We start from the raw sequence: 27,374 nt of genomic DNA on the forward strand, positions 1-27,374 counted from the left end.
TAAGATGGATTCCAGTATCATGTGACATGGTCACATATCCTGTGAGACCACAGCCGCCATTCTTCCTGGACTGGCCCACATGTACACAGGAAGGTTTGAAAGTAAACAGAGCCATTTACAGTTCACTGATTCGGAGTCACCCTTAATGGCTTCCACTTAATATATTTACATCAGTAATGCAAGTTTATATCTTATTCTCCTAACTCCAGACGTATAAATAATACATACAAACAAATAGGATGAACACACTCAGTAGATTATAAGCTTTGTAATGATACCTTACAAGAGACCTTTTGCATAAAGCATATTCCAGTTACATCATATTCACATTTATGAATATATTTTCATAAAGCATATGGAGTGCAATGTCTCACCCTGCTTTAAGGGCAAAAAAAAATCAACTAAATCTTAACTACAGAACCCTGACTGGTACCTACATAATAAATAAATAAGGATCCCCATACAATTTTCCTCCCGGGCAGAGGAAGAGAAAAATAATGCTAAGAACCATACGTGACAGATGACGATCACATTGCTTAAGGTACTACTGATTAGCACTCAGATACCATGATAAGGAATATAGATTAAGAACCTGAATAAAGTAAGATGTTTGGGACAAAATTTTCGGAAGTGGTCATTAACTTTGGTTGCCTCAAATTTTTCAGTGAACACTCCTACTCTGTTTCCAACAAATGCATAAAATAATGAGATACAGGACATGAAATATCATATTACACCTCTACCCTGATATAACGCGGTCCTTGGGAACCAAAAAATCTTACCGTCTCATAGCTGAGACCGTGTTATATCGGGGTAGGCAGAGGAACCGCTCCCCACCCCAGCTCATCTTCGCTCTGCCTCCTCCCGAGTGCGCCGCCACCGCTCTGCTTCTCTCCCACTCCCTTCCAGGCTTGCTACACCAATCAGCTGTTTGGCGCAGAAAGCCAGGAAGGAAGGGGGGGAAGAGAAGCAGAGCAGCAGGAGCGCGCTCAGGGGAGGAGGCGGAGGCGGAGCGGAGGTGAGCTAGGGCAGGGAGCAGTTCCTCTGCACCCCCCCTTACTTGCTGCGGCCTCCCAGCCCCAGCTCACCGCTGCTCCGCCTCCTCCCACAAGCGCGCCGCAGCTCTGCTTCTCCCCCTCCAAGGCTTGCCGCACCAATCAGCTGATTGGTGCGGCAAGCCTGGGAGGGAGGAGAAGCGGAGTTGCGGCGCGCTTGTGGGAGGAGGCGGAGCTGAGCTGGGGGCCCGCAGCAAGCAAAGCGGGGGGCACATGCAGAGGAACCGTTTGCGGTAACACAAAATTCGGATATAATGAGGTAAAGCAGCCCTGCTCCCCGGAGCGCAGCTTTACCAAGTTATATCCGAATTCACGTTATATCGGACCACATTATATTGGGGTTGAGGTGTATTCCAATTAGCACCTTCCTTTTTTCTCCCCGACTTGAATTTAAAGGATGATGTTTTATGAATTACATGGATATAAATCAATGTTTCAAAGCTAGGATACCATTTTCCCAATGATATAAAGTATTAATTTCTACCTGTAGGTGGTTGTGAGATTCAGCTGTTAAAAGTTATTTTGCAGATGAAGTGAAAAAAGGCATGATGGTAATCAGAATGTTTTATGGGATAATATCTCACAGTCTGCCAGGGCTGGAAATACTTGGCAGGACTAGTGCAAATGATTTTACGACCAATAAATTTTTCCTAGCATAGGTCCTGAACCAGCCAATGGAAAAGAAAAGATTTAAGTCCCTGTATATTTATGAGGTGTGGAAGAGTGAAACGTCTTCATTACTGCACGCATAGCCTGAGGTAACCCTACTGAAGTTTCAAAGACCCCCTCTTGTGTTAGTTCTGAAACACAGGAAGGCTGAAACAGAGTGAGATACTGGATTCTGCTCATTTGCAGAACATTGCTCAGAATGGTTTTCCAGCTCACAGCTGGCTCCACACAGATATATTTGACTTAAGAAATATATGAATTCTTTGTCTAATTTTTTTTTTTTAAGTGCAGATATCATAATAAAACCAGCAAGACCTGGGTGAATCCTGACTCAAAACCAATAGTGACACCTCACAAGAGAAAGCAGTTGGAAACAAAAATGGATTTACACCAAACATACTTTACCATTCACAGAATTGTAAAACACTGCCCGTGTGCTTTTCACGCTACTAGCACTGCCCACCGAACCGCCAACATCCCACAACTCGATGTAGTAGGTCTTCTCTTCTGGGGTCCCCTCTTTGTAGTCGTGAATCTGGGGGGGGGGGGGGGGGAAGGGAATCCATAAATAATCACAGTATCAATTGCAGAAGGTGATCCACACAATGCTGACCTCAGCTGGAAGGGCAAAAATTCCCAGTGTTGGAAAAGTAACTTTTAAATCAGAGTACTGGAATCAAGTCACAGTGTACTGTGAGGCTATCAGATCTCATCACAAACTACGTATGTCTGGGCCAGGTTAGGAGACCTGCAATGGACACCAAGGGTGCTTCAAGAAGCAGTCTTGCTGAGCCAGTAGAAGGCCTTCTTCCTTCAGAGATATTGGTGAACCTAAATCCTCACTTAATGACAGGTTTCAGAGTAACAGCCGTGTTAGTCTGTATTCGCAAAAAGAAAAGGAGTACTTTTGGCACCTTAGAGACTAACCAATTTATTTGAGCATGAGCTTTCGTGAGCTACAGCTCACTTCATCGGATGCATACCGTGGAAACTGCAGCAGACTTTATATATACACAGAGAATATGAAACAATACCTCCTCCCACCCCACTGTCCTGCTGGTAATGATCACTTCAGATAAGCTATTACCAGCAGGACAGTGGGGTGGGAGGAGGTATTGTTTCATATTCTCTGTGTATATATAAAGTCTGCTGCAGTTTCCACGGTATGCATCCGATGAAGTGAGCTGTAGCTCACGAAAGCTCATGCTCAAATAAATTGGTTAGTCTCTAAGGTGCCACAAGTACTCCTTTTCTTTTTGCTAAATCCTCACTGTGTTGCTTAGGGGCACTCTGCTGCTAGAGCAGATGAAAAAAGTGAGGTTCCGACCTCTTGTGGTCATTAAAGGACACATGGTAATAGTAGTATGATTAAGATTAGCACTGGTGTCCTGGCAAAAGTCCAGATCTAGTTATCTTCTGCCTCTCTATATTCTCCCTGAAGTTTCAATTGAATTCAATATCCATAATTTTTCTTCCTAAAGTCTGATGCGTAGTTTTGCTGTGCACTATTAAAAACAAATGCCACATTTCTTTTCCCAAAAAGTTGGAAATGGGCTTTGGGATCCTTTGGAATGAAAGATGCTGTTCAGACATTAAGACAGTATCATCACTAGCCTCAGGAAAAGCATGACACCTTGGAAAGAATGAAATATACAATAGACTTGGAAGGGGATGTTTCTCTCCATGCCATGCAGATGGTTGCTCATCACTGAAAACTTCCTCATAAATTTCTAGATTACCCAAGCTATTAGCGTCTGCTCTCAGCGCCTGTAAAAAAAGGCAGCATTTCAGACATCCTGCTCATTAATGACATGAGCAAAACATTCTTACATGATATAAACAAATGAAATTCAATCTTTTTCTTTTATATGTTTGGAAGGCAGCATGAGTGGGGAATTAAGCTATATGTGGCAATTGATTTCCAGGGAATTTTGAAGAGTTTAGTTTAATTTATTTACCTACTGATACGGAGTTCACCACTCAATGAACACTAGTAACAATACAGTTATATCCACTATAATATGATGCTTAGGATAGGATTCCACTATAATATGATGCTTACATAGGATTCTTTAGAGGGTACCATTGTAAAGCCCAATTTTTGGAAGCAAAAATGCTCAATGTATAATGAGAATATCTTACCTTCCTTTACCACCTTTTATCCCAAAGGATCCCAAAGTGTTAAACAATTTACATACATCATCACTGAAATGCAGCTACCTAGGAGGTGGAGGGCAGCTGTCAGTTCATTATAGGTAAGTGAGAGAAGAGGAAATTTTAACCAAAGACACCAGGTAAACCCCTTCCACTAAGAAAATGCCATGATACCCTTTAATGTCGATACAAAATAGACAAGACTTCAGCATAAGTATTTAAGATATCATTTGAAAGACCCACTTACAGTAAACTTAATTTAGAGGCCTTGGAAGTATCCTGCTGAGATCTGAACCTGTGACTCCAGAGAGAACTGCCCACAGTGTCAGAGATTAGATGGTTCACTTCTTCTAATTTTTGAAGCACAGACACACTATGCACTACAAGTTTAGAAAGTTTCACCTACTCGGACATCCACTGAGCAGCCCACAGTCCAAGATGGGTTTCCCAACACCTGGTTTTGGCACAACAAATGAACAAGTGAAGACTTCCCAACACCTGAAAAAACAAACATAAATTGAAGCTGCATAGTTGACAATGCATGATCTTTACATTTACCAGTGATACCAAAATAGGAGTATAGTTAAGACTCAAGAGTGAGGATAGCGTAATCTTAGATCAATTGAACAGGCTGGAATAATCTTGGCAAATCTGGCAAAAAGGCTCCACAGTGGAATTCTAAATAAAACACATTTTAGTATAAAATGATGCATTTGGGTAGAAATAGTATTGATGCTAAGTATAGCTTAAATGGCAATGAACTAATTACTATAGCAAAGGGTAGTGACCTAGATGTATTGTTAGACATCTATGTCTATGTGTGCAGCAGCAGTAAAGAAAATATTGGTGATAGGAACACGATGGGTATCTCTACATTAGAGTGGAAGGTGAAATTTCCAGCTCAGGCAGATGTACATGTGCTAGCTGACTGAGCTAGCGTGCTTAAAAATAGCAGTATAACTGTGGCTGCACGGGCTGTGGGAACCACTAGTTGCCTCAAGCACAATCCCGTCTGAAGCTCTAGATATTTAACCAGGGTGGCGAGCCCATCCTGCTGCCTGTACAGCCTCAGGCTACACTATTTTTAGCACACCTACCTGAACTGGAAATCACACCTCCAGCTCCACTGTAGACATACCCTATAAATATGGAGGTTTGTAAAATGAAGGATAATAGTATACAGGCTTTTGTCAAGAGGAATACATAAGTCTGAAAACATTGTGCTATTGCTTATATAGAAATGGGTAAGTCACATTTGAACCATAGTATCTACTGCACCCTATTTGAAAAAAATCTAACTGAATTGGAGAGAGTGCAGCATTAGGCAACTACAATAGTAAAGGATTAGTGGGTGTTAAATAGCCGTGAGAGTGATAACACTGGGGGGGGGGGGAGAAACAATGAAGAAGGGACATGATTAATATATTTAAACTAAGTTATTCTAAAATTAAGCTTACTTTTAAGAATTTACACCATGCTCATCATTCATGGTATCTGGTAACTTAACATAGGTCATAGCTTAACAATCTACTTGAAATTTCTGGACAGACCAGAACAAGACAAAAGAGAATTTTATAAAGGAATAGTGAAGAGATAGAATGGATTTTCAGTCAAAGATTGCGAAAATATGTTTAAGCAAAAACTGGATGACTATGGAACATATAAAATTAAAAGCATAATTAGTTGCTTTTATACTTGACAGTGGCTGTTGTACATCCCCATCCTCTGGTTGTTCCCATGGTTTTTGTTGGTTTGTTTGAGTTTCTTTTGCTTGGAAAGGTTTGTCCTCCTCTGACTCAAAGAATTATATTTTTTTTAATTTAATTTTTTTTTTTTTTTTTTTTTTGGGGAGAGAGTGTCATTAAACCATTCCAGATATTCTAATGGCCTTCATCTGGTCTTATATGACTACGTAACAATATATGTAGTGGAACCTTTGGAAACTAGAATGATACGATTTTGTTTCTTACAGTAATTCTCATTTGCTACCCAATCCCATTAGACCTGGCTTCTTACTGAAGACTTGACTTGTAAAATCGCTTCCTACCATAAGAAGTTAAACCATAGTATCAGAACACACCTGATACAGCTACCCAATTGCTGCACCCTTCCATAGGGAGATCATGAAACTAACAGCAAAAATAACGAGGCGTCCCTGTGGCACCTTAGAGACTAACAAATTTATCTGGGCATGAGCTTTCATGGGCTAGACCCAACCACTCCCGGTCTTTATTCAGGCCTAATCTGATGTCCACATTGCAAATTAATTCCACTTCTGCAATTTCACATTGGAGTCTGTTTTTGAAGTTCTTCTGTTGAAGAAGTACCACTTTTAGGTCCGTTATTGAGTGACTAGGGAGACTGAAGTGTTCTCCGACTAGTTTTTGAATATTATGATTCCTGATGTTAGATTTGTATCCATTTATTCTTTTGCATTGAGACTGTCCGGTTTGACCAACGTACATGGCAGAAGGGTGTTGCTGGTACTTTCTTCAACAAAAAAACTTCAAAAACCGACTCCAACGTAAAACTGCAGAACTGGAATTAATTTACAAACTGGACACCAGCAGATTAGGCCTGAATAAAGACCAGGAGTGGTTGGGTCATTATAAAACCTAAACCTAATTTCCCCAGCCCTATTTTCCCTCTACTGTTACTCACACCCTCTTATCAACTCTCTGAAATGGGCCACTCACATTACCGCTTCAAAAGTTATTTTTCCTCCCTTGGTAGCTTGCTGTCAATTGAATTGTCTCATTAGACTGACCTCACACTTGGTAAGGTAATTCACATCTTTTCATGTATTTATACCTACTCCCGTATTTTCCACTCCATGCATCTGATGAAGTGGGTTCTATCACAGGAAAGCTTATGCCCCAAATAAATCTGTTAGTCTCTAAAGTGCCACAATGACTCATCCTTGTTTTTGCTGATACAGAGGAACAGCTACCACTCTGAAACCTGAAACTAACAGGATTCTTCTGGCGATCATGAGCTCAGTCAAAGGATGCACTAAGAAAAAGCCAATCTGGAAACGCATGTACTTAGTGAAGGGTGGGAACAAGGGGGCTGTTCTGAAGGTGAGGATGAGGACACAGCAGGGCAGACACTATGGGAAGGCCGAAGGAGTTTCGACTGTCGGGCCCAACTCTCACCCCTTTTTCACTTTTACAGGAAGTCTCCTTTGGGGCTGGACTTGTCCCCGTTTACCTTCAGGGCCCAAAGGGGAACCAGTCGGCGCCTTGCGCTGATCCGAAGCGTTGGAAAGCTGCTGAAGGTTCACGTTGGAAAGCGGGATTCCGGCCGTTTCATGCCCAGCCGCAGCTCAGAGGTGAGCTCCGTGCAGCGCCTCGCGGCGAGGGAGCCGGCGGGGCCGCCCTGGGCACCCGCGCGGCCTCCGCACAACACACGCCGCGAGCGGCCCGCGCGCCAGGGCTGTTGCCAAGACACGTGCGTCGGCCGCCGCGTCAGAGCCGGGGCACGTGGCAGGTCCCGACGCGGTTCGGCAGCGGCGACTCACACCACCCGCGGCGCGAGCCGGGTGCCGCTGGCCTGGCGTAGGGGGGAGGGCGGGGCCGAAGGGAACCGCTCCGGGGAGGAGCGGTCCCCGCTGCCCGCGTGTCGCTGGGACACTCGTTCACGCGACAGGCGGAACCGCCCCTGTGCGGGTGAGGGGGTGGGGAGGACCCTCACTCAGTCACTCACCTGAGTCCCCCAGCACCAGCACCTTCACTCTGTCTAACGCAGCCATTTTACCCTGCCTAGCAACACAGCCTCACACGGCACCGCCCCTTCCCGGCGCAGCCGATCATAACCCCCTCTTCTCGGACCATTCACTCAACCAATTGGCTGCCCTCTCCCTCCCGCGCACCACTATATTGCCGCATTCGCTTTTGATTGGCACATGTGGGTCGAGGCGCTCTTCCGAGAGCGATTGGTGCGCCGCCCTGTCAATCCCCTTCTCAGCCGAGGATTGGGCAGCGGCTCCCCGCTCTCCCTCCCGCTTGGTTGGAGCCGATCTCCTCGCGCCCTGGCGAGGGTGGGTCACCTCGGGTGTCCGTCACAGGGGTGCGCCGCCGGGGTGGGGGAAGGGGCGGCCCGGCGGAGTGATACCATAGGTGTGCGCCGAGAGCTGTGTATGACGTGAGGTGACGGAGTTGCCGAAAGCGCCGCCTGGAGACGAAGCCAGCCCGGAGCGGCCGGCAGGTCAGTCCCGTGCCCCAGCGCGGGGGGCGGCTGCTGCCGCTGCTCCCCGCGCGCTGCCCCCGGGCACGCGGGGCGGCTTGTGCTGAGATCTTGGGTTCCCCGCTCCCGGCGCCGACGGTTGGCTCCAGGCGGAGGCGCCCCCCCCTCCTCCCTCCCCGGACGGCGCTGCCGGGGGAGCGGGGCCGCGTCGTTCTCTGGCTTTTAAAGCCGGACCGCGGCGCGCGCGGGGAAGGGGGTTAAACGGCGCCGGGGCATCCTCGGGCTGCCGCGGCCGCCCCGCGAGACGCGCCACGTGCTTTGTGCGGGGCTGGCCGGGCTCTCTGCGGGGAGCGGGCTTCGGCCCAGTGTCCTCGCAGACCCCCGGCAGGCCCCCCTCTCCCCTTTGGGCCCTATTGATGCCGTGCTCATCATCAGTCCTGCACGCGTCTGCTGGCCGGTGAACTCTGCCTTGCATCCGGCTCCCCCAGCTCATGAATGTTTTGCGTGGGGGGACTGATCGCTTTCATACCCGATCCTTTCCTAGTCTCTGGTTACACCTTGTTGTTGGAGAGACGTTGCTGAGTCGTTCCAGACCCAAGATGTAGGCGTTTCGTTTTAAAAATACCAAAAAAAAATTACATCACAGACATGGAAAAAGCAGCGGGATGGGAGGGAAGGCATAGTGGGGATAGAGAAATTATACAAGGGGATCTAGGCTGGGCGACTAGAATCATGAACTGAAAACTCGGAGATTCAGGTTAGGAAAAATTCAGCTAATATAGTTGGGGGAGGGGAATAATCAGAAACAATATACAATAGGAGGAAGGAATGCCATAAAAGACCAGGAGGCAGTGATAGAAAGCAAGGGAGCCATAAGTTTGCAGTATGATGTTGCTGCAAAAATGAACATCTTGGATTCCAAATGATAGGACTTACCCTTCTCTCTAGCTAGTTCTTGTGGTTGGTACAGTCTCCCTGATTGGAGTAATGGCATGAAATTAAGACTCATAGCACATCTTTTCAACCACCTTAATTTTATCTCCCTTCCTTGTATTTACACCCAATGTTCATAAGCTGTTATGCCTCCACTTAGTTGTTGCTTAGCTACACTATTAGAAGAGCCAGATCATTCCTCATAAAATACATAAGTTGGTTCCTTTAGCCTCTTGATCACTTTTGTTACTTTTCTCTGACCTCTCATCAGTTTGTCAATTTCTTTCTGGTAATGTGGTGCCTAATACCAAATAAAGCATTCTAGGTCCAGTTGTGTCTGAGGCATTAAAAAAGGCATTATCTCCCTGTTTGTCAGAAACTGTGCAAGGAGAACGTATTAAGCTCTTTGGACTGTGATAGTGAAATCATATGAGTTTTTAGAAAGGATTCTGAGATTTGTATGAGAAACATATTACTCAAATTGACCCACCAGATTGTTAACTTCATTGGAAGTAATTAATTTATTCCATTGTGGTCCCACGAGTTATACTTTTGGTGGAGGAGGATTAGATTCTTCTGCTGGCATCTGCTACAGTGTCTCTAAGGTGCCACAAGTCCTCCTTTTCTTTTTGCGAATACAGACTAACACGGCTGTTACTCTGAAACCTGTCAGTATAATTGTAGGTACTCATGGATTCCTATGCGATTATACAATCCTTAGGAACATATACATATCCGGTGTCAGACTACTGGTCTTCTTAGTTTGGTAACCTGTCTTCAGTGGCTATCAATATCTGCTGCATGAGAAATAGACAGTCCCGGCCGTGAAAGCTGGTCAGTTGTACAGTGCTGCAGGGACTAGAACACAAGAATAAGAATGGGAAGACTTGAGTTCTGTTCCTTGTTTCTGTCACTGACTCAGTGTGGCCTTGAGCAAATCAATCTCTCTCTCTCTCTCTCTCTCTCTCTCTGCTTGTGTCCATATGTGCAAAATGGTGTAATGTTTCTCCATCGCTGAGGAGTGCTTTGAGATCTGTGGAATGAAAAGTGCTGCATATGTGCTAAGCATTACTGTTGCACAGGGTTGAGTTTGCATACACGTGAAAGAATTACACTCTGATCCTGCAGTGTTCAGTTTATACCCTGAAATGTGGGGACTTCATTACCTTTGTGTCATTTTACTGCCTCTGGTTCCAAATGTTAATTGCAAATTTAGTCAGGTGTTTCTTAATTCCAATCACCGTATCGGACTCTAACCATCTTCAGCAAATCCCACAGGATCTTTATGTACTGCAGTGAAAATATTCCCTTTTATTTCTTCTAAAATCACATACCATTAACTTATGTGACCATTTGCTTTTATATTATGAGATGGCAGACTTAAAAGAAATTGATCTGTTTTCACTTTAATCTATTATTTTCCCCCCTCTAATTTCCACTTCTGCTGAGAGGAGTCCTCTAGTAAACATAAATATAAAAAAGTATGTCAGCTAATCTCTCATGGTGTCTATAGATGAGGAAAAGCAGGAGAAAGGAGGTGCAGTGATCACATTTTGAAGAGACTGAGCACAGGGTTTGCTGGAGCCTCCAGGAAGTCGGATTTGGAATGCTCCAGGAAGTATCAGAGAGAAGCTATGGTATTTAAAACTAGTCTGGTGTAGAGGCAGTTTTGTATGGTGGGAACAAGAAGAAGGATCTGTAGCCCATGGTGGAGAAAAGGATAGAACAGTGTAGAGATTAGGAAGGATGCTCATTTACCTGCTTCTGAAATAGGCAGCTGGTGGAGATTTGTGCTTGAGGGTAATATATTGAAGTTACATATCCTAATTAGACATTTCTATGAATGGAATTTTCCCCACTGCCGTTCTGTGGAATCAGCTTATTTTCCCTCTTTTCACTCCTCCTTGTGAAGGAGGATTGAAAAATGGTCACATCAGCTTCAGCTTTTCATCCACTGGAAGACTTCAAGCTAAACTTCACCAGGTTTGCTGAGGAAGAAGCCAGCAATCAAATCTGGGACTCTTACATGGCTGCACAAGTAGGATACTGGACAACCTGGATCATGGAGGGAGAGTGTGTATTGTTATCTATGTAATGCCATAACTTTGCATATCAGCTGTCAGAGACTTTTAAAAAGGCATGGTCCCTGGCCTCTGGATTTTTGATCTGTATTAAACGAATCTAAAATATGAATATAACAGATGCAGAAAGCAGGTTGTGAAAGATGGGGAGAGGATTAAAATAAACTGTGAGTCATATTGTGAGTCAGTCATAAGTTCTAATATTTATAAGCAGAGACTGAAGTCTAGTGGTTGGGGGAAAATGGAGTTGGGACTTTGGGTTCTCTGTTTTTTCGCAGTGACTCGCCTGTGACTGGACAAGTCATTTCATCTTTTTGCCTCAGTTTTCTCCTTCTGTTCTCTTCTACGTATGAGCAGCATGAGGCTTAATGAATGAGACCCCTAGGTGAAAGTCACTAAAGGAATCAGTTTTTTCATGGTCAGTGTATATAAAAACATCTTCTGTATTTTCCACAGTATGCATCCGATGAAGTGAGCTGTAGCTCACGAAAGCTTATGCTCAAATAAATTGGTTAGTCTCTAAGGTGCCACAAGTACTCCTTTTCTTTTAAAGGAATCAGTATAACTCTAGTATTTTATCAACCTCAATGATGTAGACTAAAATAAATGAGAAGTTACAGGTGTAGTAACCAAATAAAAGTTGAAGATAAAAATGGCCACTTGACTTTTAAAATAAATATATTTCTTTTAAGGTCACTGATCTTGCTGACATTGTTGTCCCAAGTTTTTGGCTTCTAAATGCTGTTATCCTCACTTATGTCCTCCCATGTTAGTCAAGTAAAGTGGGAAGGAAGATGGATGAGGCATCACTGGCAGAAATTCTGTTTGGCAAAGAGTTCTTGAAATAATTGTTGTGGCTGAAATAAGGTGAAAAAAGGCTTCACTGTTTCCTGCATAGCTTTGGCAAAGTCCTGGGTGGTGGAACTGTTCCATCTGGTTTATATGCTGGCTGTTCTGGGCTCTTTGCACCCAATGACAGTTCTTTGCTGTAACTGTTAAAGGGCTAGCTGTCCCTCTTCCCTTCTGGTCTCTCCAAGTGCTAGACCTCATGTCTTCACTTCACTTGGGGGGGAATTCCACAATTCTCCCACTCTTAGATTAGGTCATGGACTGCAGCACCCTATGTATCCACTAGGCCTACACAGTTGGTCCTACTGGGTTAGGCATCTGTGGTTCTTCCCTTTTGAGCATCTGTGACCAATGGTGTATATAGTGACCAGACAGTCTTTTTAAACAAAATTGTTTATTCTCACAATAAGAACAAAGCATTTAGAGCAAAGGGGGATTTTAAAACAGTCTACAAGCATGTCTATCATACCAAAGGCTTGCTACCCCCTGATGATCACCTAGGCAGGCCTAACTTCATATACGCCAGTGGGTGTTTGTATCAGCCTGGTTTCCTGGAAGATCTCCCCAACGACTGCCTCCCTCTCTTTTGAGTCCCTTTTTAAACTTCTAGAGTGCTTTTGATCTTGTGTTTCCATGTCTCTTCCTGTCCAGCATTGTTTCTTAACCTGCTACGGGCTTACCAAGCAATGACTTATCTGGAGCCATTGTTTTTCCCATTATTAAATCAACAGATTCATACGTAAACATCCCCAATAATTAGGTTTGTATACAGTATTCATAAATTATTACAAAACAGTTCCATGTCCATTATGCTTGTTATGAAATTTCTTCAGATTTCTTTGCATGTATAATGAATTCAAGCTTAGCTTCTGCATGTGTACGCTTGAGAACTGGAAGTGGAGGCAGTGGTCTTGCTCACTTGAATTTTAACCTGTGATGGATGTTTGGGCTTTGGAGGTACTGAGGATGCATGTGCTACCAACTGTGAGTTGGATCCATGTCCTTCGAGTCAGCAACAGTCAGCAAGAAGTTGTTGGGGACCATTACTAGAACTGATAGTTATTTGTGGCAGGAGAGCAAGGTGCCAACTTCTCTTAAAGAAGAAATTCATTAGACCCTTCCTCAGTGAATTCTCTTGATACTGATATGCTCTCTAACCATTGCTCTATCTCAAATCACATATATTTGAGGCAAGATTGAGAAGTCTGTGGCAAAATAACTCCAGCTGCATATAGATTTTTCATGTTCCTGCCTATAAGCAGTTTGGTTTTAGGGCTTAGTATAATATGCAAGTTGCATTGGTGGTGGTGGAAGATCAAGTGTCCATGATTATTTTTAGGTCTGTCATCTGCCTTCAGTATTGTCAACTAATTTGCATACTGTAGGGGGGGTTGAATAGGTCTCCCTTTGGTGATATTATTTCTTACTATCTGGGTCTTCTCTGAAAGAGATACAGGACAATTGCCTGTCTACCACAAAGGTGCTGTTCTGCAGAAATTTATTTAGTCCTTAACATTTTATTGGGATGGGGGGTTAGTGAGGAAGAGTGTGGGCTGCAAAGTATCCAGTAAGCTTACGTCTGAGCTTTATATTTCTGTCTCTTGAAAGTGACCACTGTTGCATTGAAAAAGTCTAAGACTATGTCTACACTACAAGCACTACAGTGGCACTTGCTACAGCAATGGAAGGGGTCCCTCCCTGCAAGGCGGTAGCTGACAGACAGAATAATACTTCTGTTGAACTAGCGATGTCTATACTTGGACATAAGATGGCTTAACTACGTCTCTCAGGGTTATATATTTGGGGCATAGAGGACGGTTAACGGGTGAGGTTCAGCCTACACAAAAGTATATTTGCTAGATGAGGGGTAATAGTTAAAGGAAATAGTGGAAAATCTGCTGGCCCTTCTTGCTAAATTAAGTCCATCATTTTCAGTGTGTACAATCTAGGGAATCTTGTTGGATCCCTAGTTGCTACTGCATATTGAAGTACCAATGATTGCCACATGCATTTATCATCTGTACTTGCAAGAAAGCTGTGCCCTTTCCTTTAGGAAGGCTGTGTTTATTTGGACCTTTCTCAACTCTAAGTTTAAGCTACTGTATTTAAAATTTAAGCACTACATGAGGCTGTACCTTAAAAGCATTTTGAAACTGTACCTAGTACAGAATTCCGCAGCCCACTTATTGAACAGGGTCTGTGGAGAAAATGTCTTTCACCTATGCTCTGTGATAATCATAGGGCAGTGTTTCTCAAACTGGGGGCCCTAACCCAGAAAGGAGTAACAAGGCTATTATAGGTCGCGGTATTGCCACGCTTTCTTCTGCGCTTTCTTCAGAGCTGGGCATCTGGAGAGCGGTGGCTGCTGGCTGGATGCCTAGCTCTGAAGGCAGTACCACTGCCAGAAGTAGTGCAAAAGTAAGGATGGCATGGGGGGTTGTCATTTTTTGGGAGGGGTTGTCACACCCTTAAATATTTTTAAAGGTGGGCCCAGCAAAAAAACGTTTGAGACTCCACCCCCTGCCCTGTCATAGGGTATGCACAGCAAGCAAGCACCCGTGGCTGGCCTGGGTTAGCTGATTCTGGCTGGGGCTATAGGGCTATAAAACTTTTGGGGTGCCATAGCTGGGCAAGGGGGCTGGTTCCAGAGCCCAGGTTCCAGCTTGAGCCCAAACGTCTACAGCGCAGGTTTATAGCCTGGTAGCCCAGGCCTGCCATGGGTGTTTAATTGCTGTGTAGACATCGATAGAGTTGAAGGCCAGAAGAGACCACTGGATCAGCTTGTCTATCTTCCTGTATATTACAGGCCATCAGCACACTAAACACAACAATGGAAAAGACGCCCAAGTAAATGAGCCCACAGGAGACTAGACTATTACCTGGTATGGGCAGAAATTAGGAGGGACCAAGGTGTACCTTGAGGTCCTCCAAGGACAGGGAAATGATTAAATGGGTTATACCCAGATAAACCTGGCAAGTGACCCACACTCACACTGCAAATATGTTGATTCAAAAAGGAGGGGGGCTGGTGGCAGGATACTTTAGGTGAGGGGTTCTTGTCCTTGGAACTCCGTTCCCTCCTTGTTCCACAGCAACCTGTATTTAGTGACTTTTGGACATGTCATTAGATACTTCCCCTCCCAGCTAGTCTTTTGCTGACGGAGGGGGGTGGGGGTGGTTATGAGAGCGGATATTTGAGGTCAGATTTTTTTTTGTGGGGAGGGAAGAATTGCTTCTTTTGAAACTATGGGTTTCGCCCTTCGCTCAGCTCTGACATGCTTTATTTAAAATAGGTCTTCATAGAAATGTGATAAGGTGCCTAGAGCCTGAAATAAGCACAATTAATGAATTTGAATAAATAAAGGCCTACAGCAGAGTCTGCCTTCACATGCACCCTTGATTTACAGTGACTTAAGGGAGAGCCTGGGCAGGGTGGATTGATTGACATCAAAGCAATTTAAATCACCAATTTTAATTATGATTTAAGCCAGCAAGCAGGAAACATTGATTTAAATAATAGTTTTCATTGTTTTGCATTTATGCTTTTTAGTTATTTTCCTAATGATTCTCATTAGTTGGTAAGCCATTAAATGTTAATTTTTTGCAACTGAATATAGTCTTAACACAAAATTTTGGTGCTTCTTTTTGCTAACCAGGAGGATGCATTATAGGGATGTAAAAGGTTAACCGGTAAGCAATAGTCTTACCGGTTCACCTCTCTTAACCGTTAACCCTGCGCCAGCCCCAGTGGCCCCGGGCTGGCCGGAGCAGGCCTCAGGCAGATCAGCTCCAGTCCCAGCCACGCCAGCCGGCAGGATCGTCCCCAGGTGCTTAATTGTTTAAATAACATATTTTAATCATTTAAACGGTTAACTTTTTAAATGGTATTTACATCCCTAATGCATTATACCTTAGCACATTTATTTAAACAGTTATACAGTTTAACTTACATTTATTAAGATTCTTAAACTTTACATTCAAGTTTTGATGCATTTCTTGTTTACTAGATTGGTTGGGGGTTTTTTGGTGATTATTTTGTGTCAAGCTCTATTTGGATGGAAATTCAAATTCAGTCAAATGCACAAAAACATTATTTTATTTCTTTATTTAATAAAACTACCTTAAAAAGCTAGGCACGTAAGAAATTTATCAAACATGTTTTGCATTTAAAACTGACTTATTAAACAAAGGAAGCATTATATGTAGTTAGTGAGTTGAACTGATTGTTTCTGGTCACTGTTTCCTTCAGGATTTTAGAACTAATGGATCTTATCCTCTCACACTTTGTTTTTATTCTTAGATTGGAAAAGGAAAATAAGCTTTTCCACTTTTTCAATTCCTAATCGGTTTCTTAACTCTGAATGAACTAGTCATTGAACTGAACTGGTTGAATAAACAGAAATGAAAAAAATATTCTCTCTGCACCTGCAGAAAAGGCTACTGCTATCAAAAACTGGGCTAGCACTTCAACAAACTCTGGTGCTTAGCCAGTGACTTCCCACCAGTTCAGTGGTTTAGTTTTCTTTAAAACTTGGCAGCAAACGTACTGCTTAATATTATTTTTTATGTTTAATTTAAATGATTTTAATAGATTATAATGTTAGATGTTAAAGTAGGTTGTCAATTTCAAATTAACTTTAAATTGTTTTATTTTTAAAACATAAACCTGTATTAAATTTAAATTAAAAATCTGATTTTTAAATGTTATTTTAATCTATTTTTATCCATCCTGAACTTGGCAGGCTCATCCAAAAGTAGAGTTTAGTCCCATGCAACTGTAAATTTGTCTTGATAAATCATTCTTGTTTGACATGCAACTTTTTCCTACTTCTCTCACTCTAAAACAACCATGGCACAGCCCAGTTTTAGGGGTTGTTTAGCATTTTATTGTTACAAAATATTTTGCTTTGTCTACCTATGTAAAGAAATTTTACATTTTACATTTACATTTACATTTTACATTTTACAAAACCTGAATCCTTTTAAAATATGTCACTAACTCCTGGAGAAACTGAGACATTAATGGGAGTGACAGTGTCACTTTCACTAGACTATCATAGGTGGTCTGATGTCTCTTGCTTCCACTCTCATCCCTTAGTAAGGAAAGTGGGAAGTTGTCTGATACTTCTTTGAACATGAGGATAAAAAAACAGGTGTCCTCTAAGCATTGATAGCCATGAATTACCCCTGCCCTAATGGAGCAAGTAGTTGATTATTCCAGCAGAAATCTACATTTACTATAATCTGTATCTGAGCAATGAAGTGCTTAAAATGCAGTAAATATTTCAGTTAATGTTTCAGCAATTGCCTGAACTCTACCTCCTGTGCTCCTGCCATACTCTATTAAGAGACCTAAACCACCTTTCTGGGCTACCTCTGTTGGGTCAAAACTCACGTCACCCCCTGCCTGTGCCCCTCACTATTAAGGGATCCTCTTGTAATCTGGGAATACTGTGAATAGGAGGCTAAATAGGGATTAAAGCAAGTATGGTCTATTTGGGCATGCGAACAGGGCTGTTTGAAAAGTGGAGTTGATCTTTATGGGTTAATGCCAGCTTTGTCTTTACACATTTGTCACTGGCAACTATTTCCCATGCCACATTCAGTCAAGTGCAAATTACTGTTAGGTTACCAAAGGGAGTTTCCAAGAGCCCAGTTATATTCCTCCTTCACCTTGTTCCCATTTTAATGAGTGAATGACTGGAAGAACTCATCACTAGGTGACTTGGAACACATGTTGTCATCTCCTTGGAAAGGGCAGAGACCTCATTTCTAGCATGGATAGGAAATGCCAAGTCACCGCTTTTGCCTTAGTGGCCTGACTTTGTATTGAAAGGTTGCTCGGACTCCCTGCTTTTTGGTATCTGTGGGAGGGGCTGAACTTTGTAGCTCTGTAGTTGGTATAAACCAAGCTATTTCACTGGCTCATTCAAGTGTTCACTCTCTTCAAAGACAATATTTCTCCCCCAAAGCAATAAATATGTTGCAAGGCATCTTCCCTTGCCTTAGTGACAATGTCATGCTGACATCTCTGCATCACGTGGCTGCAATTCTTGGAAAGTGTGAGAGTGCGTTAGGAGAACTCATATTGTCACGTGCTGAGCAGGTTTGTTAAGATGGAAGAACTGTGTGGGAGAGGATGGCATAGAAGAAATCAGAGAAATTGGCACTTGAGTAGGTGGGGCTGTCCACTGAAGTATAAAGAGTCAAGAGTTTGGATCAAGCACAAACTGATTTTCTAAAGAGAACAGATAAAATGGGAATGAACACAGAGAAGGAAGACCTAAAAAGTGAGTTCTAGATATGCATTTATGAGAGTGTTACTTTTTTTCCCCCTTTTGACTCCATGCTGGTGGAGAACACTGATGGCCCATTTACACTAAGACTCCTATCAATGCTAACTAGTGGAGATAAATAATGTTAGTAAGAGGAAACTTCTAAAAATTTACTCAGTGTAGTACTTTTTTTATGTGGGATGTGGAGAGTTAACTGTTAAAATGCCCCATCTGATTGATTTTATGGCATGGGTTTACTTTTCACAGAGGAGTTGGAGATGGATATCCAAACACTGCCTTCTTTCTGCCATTTGTAGCATGCAACCTATTCACATTGGTGGGCATTCGGTATCCAAGCTGAGGGCAGGATACAGCCCTGAGTCAGGAAAAAAGCATGGGGGAAGGGAGTGCCAGGAGAGAATGGGGGAATGATTTTTTTTGTTTGTTTTTTTTTACTCTGCAAGAACTGAGGAGGAGGAAGGAGGCCAGGGATAGACCAATTTTAACTTCTTTATTATTGAGCTGTACCATATAAAGCCTAATTACTCAGCCACCAAGATCATCAGGTCAGGTAAACTGAGAGGAGCATAATCTTCAGCTGCAGCAAAGACATGAGGGAGGGAAGGGATACAGTGGGGTTTGGAGGGGGATTGAAAAGAGGCAACGCTTGAGTTGGTAATGGCAGAAAGGCAGCTGTCACTAAGGAGAGGGGGTCTGTGCATGTGTCAGGTACCAAGAACTCACTGTTTGCAAGCTTTTCTTGGGCTGCAGAGCATGGTATTGTTCTATAAATAATTGCGAGCAAAATCCTAAGCAATCTCAGCTGACAGGTGATTCAGCAGCTGTTGAGTCACGTGCAGGGCTTAGTGATTGCACAGTGATGGCTCATTAGTGTGCTCAGATGAAGAACATCGAAGGCTTTCTTGCTGCCAGGGTGATGGTGCTCCCTGTCAGCTCTGAAGAATATGAGTCCTGGATCTCATGGTTTGGGAGAGTAGGGGTTTGTGATAGTAATGACAAGACAGGATATTAGTGCAGGCTTTCTCTCTATATATTTCGTCCTCCTCCTTTAATTGTGGTCTGTCCGCTCTAGAAGTGGAAGGTGACAGAGAGGACTCATGGAAGTGAACACCAAGACAGGTAAAACTGTCTCCTGATGGTGAAATATCCCAATTTAAATTCCCTTGGATTAAGAAAATGTCTCATAAACAATACCAGGTTTACTATGACGCCCATGTCAGGTCCACCCTGGGAAGGGGCCCGTAATGACTCTAGCACCGGGGCTGCGGCAGGAGAAGGGACACAGAGAGCTCCAGCCCCAGGGCCATGGTAGGGGGTGCAGAGACATTTATTCTAATTAAGTTTATGAACAGCCATCAGCTGGAAAGTAGCTCTCCTTAACTGGAAAGAAGAGATCTTTATGAGCAAGGCCGGATTAACCGTTTTGGGCTTGGTGCCAAACATATTTGTGGGCCCCCTTGGGGAACAAACTTGGTCCCTGGATCCCACTTCCAGCCCCGCCTGCTATAGTGGGGGCTTGAGACGTCCTCCAGTCCTGGGGTTGCATGCAGGTTGACAGGTCCTCGAGCCCCAGGGCTGTAGCGGGGGGGCAGAGAGAAAGTGCAACTTTCAAATGTAGATTTTTTTTATTTTATTTTTTTTTACATAACTGCACTCAAATATAAAACAATGTAAAATGTCTTCTTTACCTTGCAATGCTGGCTACAAAAGTACCATGTGAATGCCTGTTCTCGCTTTCAGGTGACGTAATTAAGAAGTGGGCAGCATTTATCTCCTGCAAATGTAAACCAACTTGTTTGTCTTAGCAATTGGCTGAACAAGAAGTAGGACTGAATGGACTTGTAGACTCTAAAGTTTTATATTGTTTTGTTTTTTAGTGCAGTTATGTAACAAAAAAATCTACGTGTGTAAATTACACTTTCAGGATAAAGAGACTGCACTACAGTCCATTGAAAAATACTGTTTGTTTGTTTTTTTGGTTTTTACAGTGCCAATATTTGTAATAAAAAGAATATAAAGTGAGCGCTGTACACTTTGTATTCTGTCTTGTAATTGAAATCAATATATTTGAAAATGTAGAAAAACATCAAAAATATTTGTAATAAACAATAGAATACCCATTTAAATTTAATAGTGCGATTAAAACTGCAATTAATCACAAATATTTTTTAATCAAGTTAATTTGTTTTGAGTTAATCACGTGAGTTAACTGCGATTAATTGACAACCCTAGCAATAGCCAATTTAGAATATTTTGAATGTGTAGTTGGGATTATGTTTTCCAATGTGTATTACTTTGCATTTATCAACATTGAATTTCATCTACCATTTTGATGCCCAGTCACTCAGTTTTGTGAGATTCCTTTGTAACTCTTCGCAGTCTGTTTTGGCCTTACCTATCTTGAGTAATTTTATGTCATCTGCAAACTTTGCTGCCTCACTGTTTACTCCTTTTTCCAGATCAGTTACGAATATGTTGAACAGCATTGGTCCCAGTACAGATACCTGGGGGACCCTCCCCCCCATTTATTCTCTCTATTCTGAAAACTGAGCATTTATTCCTACCCTTTGTTTCCTATCTTTTTAATCAGTTAATGATCCATGGGAGGACCTTCCCTCTTATCCCAAGACTGCTTACTTTGCTTAAGAGACTTTGGTGAGGGACCTTGTCAAAGGCTTTTTGAAAGTCTAAGTACACTATATCCACTGGATCACCCTTGTCCACATGTTTGTCGACCTCTTTGAGAGAATTCTAATAGATTGGTGAGGCATGATTTTCCTTTACAGAAGCTGTGTTGAATCTTCCCCCAACAAATTGTGTTCAACTATGTGTCTGATAATTCTGTTCTTCGCTATAGTTTCAACTAGTTTGCCTGGTACTGAAGTTAGGCTTACTGGTCTGTAATTGCCAGGATTGCCTCTGGAGCTTTTTTTAAAAATTGGCATGACATTAGCTATTCTCCAGTCATCTGGTACAGAAGTTAATTTAAGTGATAGGTTACATACAATTTCATATACGACTTCCTTCAGAAATCTTGGGTGAATACCATCTGGTCCTGGTGACATATTACTTTTTAATTTATCACTTAAACGTCCTGTATTGACACCTCAATATGGGACAGTTCCTCAGATTTGTCACCTAAAAAGTATGGCTGCGGTGTGGGAATCTCCCGCACATCCTCTACAGTAGCTGTTTTCAAACTGTGGGTCGGGACCCCAAAGCGGGTCACAACTGTATTTTAATGGGGTTGCCAGGGCTGGATTAGATTTACTGGGGCCTGGGGCCAAAGCCCAAGGGTTTCAGTCCTGGGCAATAGGGCTCAGGTTACAGGCTCCCTGCCTGGAGCTGAAGCCCTTTGGCTTTGCGCCCCCCTCCTCCCATCCCAGGGCGGTGTGGCTTGGGTGGGCTCAAGTTTCAGTTCCCCCCTCCTGGGATCATGTAGTAATTTTTGTTATCAGAAGGGGGTTGCGGTGCACTAAAGTTTGAGAACCCCTGCTCTACAGTGTAGATTGATGCAAATAATTCTTTTAGCTTTTCCGTGCTGGTCTTGTTTTCCCTGAGTGCTCGTTTAGCACCTCAGTCATCCAGTGACTCCACTGATTGGTTTGTAGGATTCCTGCTTCTGATGTATTTAAAAAAAAAATCTGCTGTTAGTTTGTGTGTCTTTGCTAGTTGCTCTTCAAATTCTTTTTTGGGCTGCCAAATCATACTTTTACACTTGACTTGCCAGAGTTTATGCAACTTTCTGTTTTCCTCCATAGGATTTGACTTCCAATTCTTAAAGGATGCCTTTTTGCCTCTAACAGCCTCTTTTACTCTGTTTGTTTTTTGTTTTTTTTTGTTTTGTTTTGGTGGTCTTGCTGTTTTTTTTATTTGGGGTATACATTTAATCTGAGCCTCTATTATGGTGTTTTTAAAAACGTTTTCATGCAGCTTGCAGGCATTTTACTCTTGTGACTGTTCTTTTCAATTTCCATTTAAGTAGCTTCCTCATTTTTGTGTGGTTCCCCTTCTTGAAGTTAAATGCTACTGTGGTGGGTTTCTTTGGTATTTTACCTCCTTCCCCCCCCCCCCCCCAGGTTTGTTGCTATTACCAAGCTGTACCTATATTCACCTCTTGAACCAGATCCTGTGCTCCACTTAGAACTAAATCGAGAATTGCCTCTTCCTTTGTGGGTTCCAGGATTAGCTGCTCCAAGAAGCAGTTGTTAATGGTGTCTAAAAATTTTATCTCTGCGTCATGTCCTGAGGTGGCATATACCAGTCAATATGGGGATAGTTGAAATCCCCCATTATTAGTGAGTTTTCTATTTATATAGCCTCTTTAATCTCCCTGAGTATTTCATAGTCACCATAACCATCTCAGTCACGTGGTCAGTAGTATGTTCCTACTGCTATACTCTTGTTGATCAAACATGGAATGTCCATCGATAGAGTTTCTGTGGTACAGTTTGATTCATTTAAGATTTTTACGATATTTGTGTCATAAACATACAGCTAAGGGTAGTATAAAATCCCTCCTTTACCTGTAAGGGGTTAAGAAGCTCAAATAACCTGGTTGGCACCTGACCAAAAGGACAAATCAGGGAAGAAGATCCTTTCAGATCTGTGGGGGGAGGTTTTGTTTTGCGCTCTCTTTGTTGCGCTCTCTTGGACAGAGAGGGACCAGGGTAGGAAAAGCCATCTCCTAAAACCCTACTTGAAATAAGCATCCAAGATTACAAAAATTGTAAGTAATAGCAAGGAAATGTGTTAGCTTATTTTTTGTTTTAGTTTGCGAGTTTTCCTTGTGCTAAGAAGGAGGTTTATTCCTGTTTTTTGTAACTTCAAAGTTTTGCCTAGAGGGGAATCCTGATTGGTTTTTAGTGTCCTAAAAACCCAAGTGTCTGGTCTGTGCTCACCTTGTTTACCTAGTTGGTTGGTATATTATTCTCAAGCCTCCCCAGGAAAGGGGGTGAAGGGACTTGGGGGGATATTTTGGGGAAACAGGAACTCCAAGTGGTCCGTTTCCTGAATCTTTGTCTAACTCACTTGGTGGCAGCAGCAGAAACCGTCCAAGGACAAGGAAGGATTTGTGCCTTGGGGAAGTTTTTGAAATAAGCTTAGGGGGTCTTTCATGCGTGTCCCCACATCTGTACCCCAGAGTTCAGAGTGGGGAGGGAACCCTGACAATTTGACTCTATGCTTTCTTTCTCATATAATGCTACACCTCCACCATTACAACCTACTCTCATCCCTATATATTTTGAATTCTGGTATTAGTGTCCCATTGATTACCATTGTTCCACCAAGTTTCTGTGATGCCTATTATAGCAATATCTTCATTTAATACCAGGCACTCGAGTTCACCCATCTTACTATTTAGATTTCTGGCATATGTATACAAGCACTTATAGAATTTGTCAATCTTTAGTTGTCTGCCTTCATGTGATGTAATTGAATGGGACTCCTTTTCATTTGAATGTTTCTCTTCAGTTCCCATTTGTACTTTATCAACTTCTATCCTCTCTTCGTTAGTAGGATACAGAGGATCCCCGTTAAGATCCCCTAAGGGATGTCTCTGTCCAAACTGTGTGCTCCTCTGTACCTGTTAGCTTTCCCCCGCCCTTAATTTAAACACTCTTCTGTGACCCTCTTTAATTTTATATGCCAGCAATTTGGTTCCATTTTGGTTTAGGTGGAACCTATCTTTCCTGGATAGGCTCCTCCTTTCACAAAAGGTTCTCCAGTTCCTAATAAATCTAAAACCCTCCTCCATACACCATTGTTTCATCCACGCATTGAAGCCCTGCCATTCTGCCTGTCTAATTGGCCTTGATGGTAGAACTGAAAGCATTTCAGAGAATGCTACCATGGAGCTCCTGGACTTGAATCTCTTATCTAGCAGCCTAAATTTGGCCTCCAGGACCTGTCTCCTACTTTTCCCTTTGTCATTGATGCCTACATGAACCACATCACTGGCTCCTCCCCAGCAGTGCACATAAGTCTGTCTAGATGTCTTGAGAGACCTGCAACCTTCGTACCTGGCAAGCAATTCACCATGCGGTTCTCTTGGTCATCACAAACCCAACTATCTATATTTCTAATGATCAAATCCCCCATTACTATTATTGGTCTCTGCCGAACAACTGAGGTCCCCTCCCCCAGTGTGTGAGAATACCATGACATCATCTGGAAGAAGGGTCCCAACTATGACATCATTTCCCTCCGCTCCACTTTAATGTTCTCCTTCCCTGAGACTTTCATCCTCCTCAACAGCACAGAGGCAGTAGAACCACTCTACTGTGTCCCGGAAAGTATTGTCTTTGTACCTCTCTTAGCTCCTCCAGTTCAGCTACTCTGGCCTCAAGAGCCTGTGATACAAACTGCTTGTATTGACTACATACATATGCCTCCTGCCCATAACGCAGGTAATCGTACATGCTGTATTCAGTGCAATAAAATGGGCAGGCTCCGCTTAGCTGCTAGGCTTCTGCCTGCATTAGTTTTACTCCTGCAACTATTTTTTGGGCGTGGGGGGGGGGGAAGGGGAGAGTGTTTATTGGCCTACATTTAGAGAATGGAGATGTATCTGGCTCTCACGCTCCCTCTCTAAACTCCCCTGCTAGTCCTCTGGTTGCTTAGAAGCTGGCTTTTTAACCCCCAATTCTCCCTGAGTAGACCCATCCACTGGTTTACAGATCCTAAAGGGTTTAGGGATCAAAGCTCTCAGCTTTGCCTGGCAAGCCTTAGGCTCAGCACATGGTGCTCCAACCAGACCACACTATAAACTGCAGGCAGGCAGGCACACTGCAAGCACACAGACAGACAACAAACTCACCCCAATCATCATGTTATCACTCCTCCTTCACCTGGAGAACTCCCTCATTAAACTCTCTCCAAATGTCAAACTGTGACTTATTTCTGTGTGATGATGTGTCTCGCTGTAGTCTTTTGGTGCTTGCTTCCTAATTGTAAGTCTCAGCTGATCGTGTAGCTCTATAAAAGCTCAAAGGGAAGAGATATTTAATGTTACAGCAGAGTAGGTGGAACTGAAATCTATTAGGTGGTACGGTAGAAAAAAATCACCAAAATTTTCCCATTTTGCAGTGGAAATTGTGCACTGTCTAATCGTACTGTGCTGTTAGTTGCATTATTAATACCTGAAGAGAGTGTTGAGGGATGGGGAAGGGAAGATGAAAAACTATTATTTTTAGTGGTCCTTCCTTTTTTAGGTTTTGGTAACCTGGATCAAAACTGTTTAAATGAGGGGAAATAATTTATAGTCCATCTTCTTTTCCTTGCAGTATACATGAAGCTTCAGTGTCGTACCTGATATGACAGACCCGGACGTCCTCACTGAAGTCCCAGCGGCTCTGAAGCGCCTTGCCAAGTATGTGGTGCGTGGTTTTTATGGCATTGAACATGCTTTGGCGCTGGACATCCTCATCCGGAATCCTTGCGTAAAGGAGGAGGACATGTTGGAGCTGCTAAAGTTTGATCGGAAGCAACTGCGGGCAGTTCTCAACACTCTGAAGGGGGACAAGTTCATCAAATGCAGGATGAGAGTGGAGACAGCTCCGGATGGCAAAACCACCCGGCACAACTACTACTTCATCAATTATCGTCTGCTGGTCAATGTGGTGAAGTACAAGCTGGACCACATGAGGAGGAGGATTGAGACAGACGAGAGAGACTCCACCAATCGTGCCTCCTTCAAATGTCCTATTTGTTTCAGCACCTTCACAGACTTGGAGGCCAATCAGCTGTTTGATCCCATGACAGGTATGGTGCAAGCATCAAATGCTTTTGTTTTTTCTTTCATCATTTAGGGTCCAGAATTTCAGGAAATGCAGTGCTTTTCAGTAGTGAAACATACTTCGGTGATTGTGATCTTTCTCCTGGGTTTTCCTGGAGCTGGGGGCACTGTGCTTCAAGAGGTGCTAATATTGGAATGAAGTACAAAAGTCAAACCCAAAGTCCTTATAGTTTGTAATCAAAGATTCCATGTTGCTTCTTGAAATTTCAACATGGGTAATTACATGGTCTTTTTAGTTTTTCCCTTTCAGTTTGAATAGAACATGGTATTCTTTCCTTCCTGACCTCAACTGTTCTGTAGTGTTGCTGGGAGATATTAAACAATTGCCACCTTTTGCCCCAGTGGTTGGCTGTGTTTTGGTGATGGATGCAGTATTACTTATATAGTTGTACAATCAAGGAGCAGTGTTTATAAAGTAAATACTTGTAAGGATGTTTGGGTAAAAGGCAGTATAGAAATGAAAGCTCAGTATCACAATCAAATTCAAAGGAGAAGAAAGCAGTGTATCCTTGTTGGTAGTAAGTAGCCTTTCATCGCATGCTGCTCTTGCCCATACATAAGAACGGCTATACTGGGTCAGACCAAAGGTCCATTTAGCCTGGTATCCTGTCTTCCGACAGTGGCCAATGCCAGGTGCTCCAGAGGGAATGAACAGAACAGGTTATCATCAAGTGATCCATCTGCTGTTGCCCATTCCCAGCTTCTAGCGAACAGGCTAGGGCAGAGGTGGGCAAACTATGGCCTGCAGGACCGTCCTGCCCGGCCCCATAGCTCCCGACCAGGGAGGCTAGCCCCCGGCCCCTCCCCTGCCGTCCCCTCTCCCCTGGAGTTACGCCGCCACGCGGGCAGTGTGGCTTCCGGCCGCCCACCTCCCAGGCTTTCCAATAAGCCTGTCCTGCTCATATGAATGGTGTGGTAAGGGGGAGGGGGGGTTGGATAAGGGGCAGGAGGTCCTGGGCGACAGTCGGGGGACAAGGAGCAGTTGGATGGGGTAGAGGTTGGGGCGGGGGTGCTCAGGGAACAGGGGGGGTTGGATAGGAGTTCTGGGGGGCAGTTAGGGATGGGGGTCCCGGGAGGGGGCAGTCAAGGGACAAGGAGTGGGGGGTTGGATGGGTCAGGGGTTCCGGGGGGCCTGTCGGGGCGGGGATGTGGATAGGGGTCAGGGCAGTCAGGGGACAGGGAGCGGGGGGGGGTCCCTGGAGGAGGCGGTCAGGGACAAGGAGCAGGGGGGGTTGGATGGGTCAGCAGTTCTGAGGGGGGCAGTCAGGGGGCAGGAAGTGGGAGGGGGTGGATGGGAGGCGGGGGCCAGGCAGTCTATGGAGGCACAGCCTTCCCTACCCAGCCCTCCATAAAA

The 27,374-nt window shown here is 43.6% G+C and overlaps 2 protein-coding genes across 9 annotated transcripts in view; one reads left to right on the forward strand and one right to left on the reverse strand.

Annotated features, from left to right (window-relative positions):
• RABL3 (RAB, member of RAS oncogene family like 3) overlaps nucleotides 1-7,734 on the reverse strand; it is a 45,714-nt gene extending 37,980 nt beyond the window's left edge. For 2 of the 5 annotated variants that reach the window (XR_012154692.1, XM_073309633.1), the window contains exons 1-3: nucleotides 7,584-7,726; nucleotides 4,285-4,376; nucleotides 2,130-2,259 (exon numbers count right to left, since the gene is read on the reverse strand). Coding sequence is in view for 4 of the 5 variants with exons in the window: in XM_073309633.1 (XP_073165734.1) it covers nucleotides 2,130-2,259; nucleotides 4,285-4,376; nucleotides 7,584-7,629 (268 nt within the window). In the remaining variant the exon portion in view is untranslated. Of the gene's footprint in view, nucleotides 1-2,129; nucleotides 2,260-4,284; nucleotides 4,377-7,583 lie in introns of all 5 variants that reach the window. The other 3 variants (XM_073309648.1, XM_073309639.1, XM_073309657.1) reach the window with 3 other exon arrangements.
• A 203-nt stretch (nucleotides 7,735-7,937) lies between these two features.
• The window catches only part of GTF2E1 (general transcription factor IIE subunit 1), a 97,147-nt gene continuing 77,710 nt past the window's right edge, over nucleotides 7,938-27,374 (forward strand). The window contains exons 1-3 of one of the 4 annotated variants that reach the window (XM_073309620.1): nucleotides 7,938-8,084; nucleotides 15,583-15,753; nucleotides 25,509-25,986. In XM_073309620.1, the coding sequence (XP_073165721.1) occupies nucleotides 25,539-25,986 (448 nt within the window). In that variant the 5' untranslated portion in view covers nucleotides 7,938-8,084; nucleotides 15,583-15,753; nucleotides 25,509-25,538. Of the gene's footprint in view, nucleotides 8,085-15,582; nucleotides 15,754-24,609; nucleotides 24,633-25,066; nucleotides 25,176-25,508; nucleotides 25,987-27,374 lie in introns of those variants that run through there. The other 3 variants (XM_073309614.1, XM_073309628.1, XM_073309626.1) reach the window with 3 other exon arrangements.

Source organism: Lepidochelys kempii, chromosome 1, assembly GCF_965140265.1.
Source record: "Lepidochelys kempii isolate rLepKem1 chromosome 1, rLepKem1.hap2, whole genome shotgun sequence".
In the NCBI taxonomy this organism is placed as follows: Eukaryota; Metazoa; Chordata; order Testudines; family Cheloniidae; genus Lepidochelys; species Lepidochelys kempii.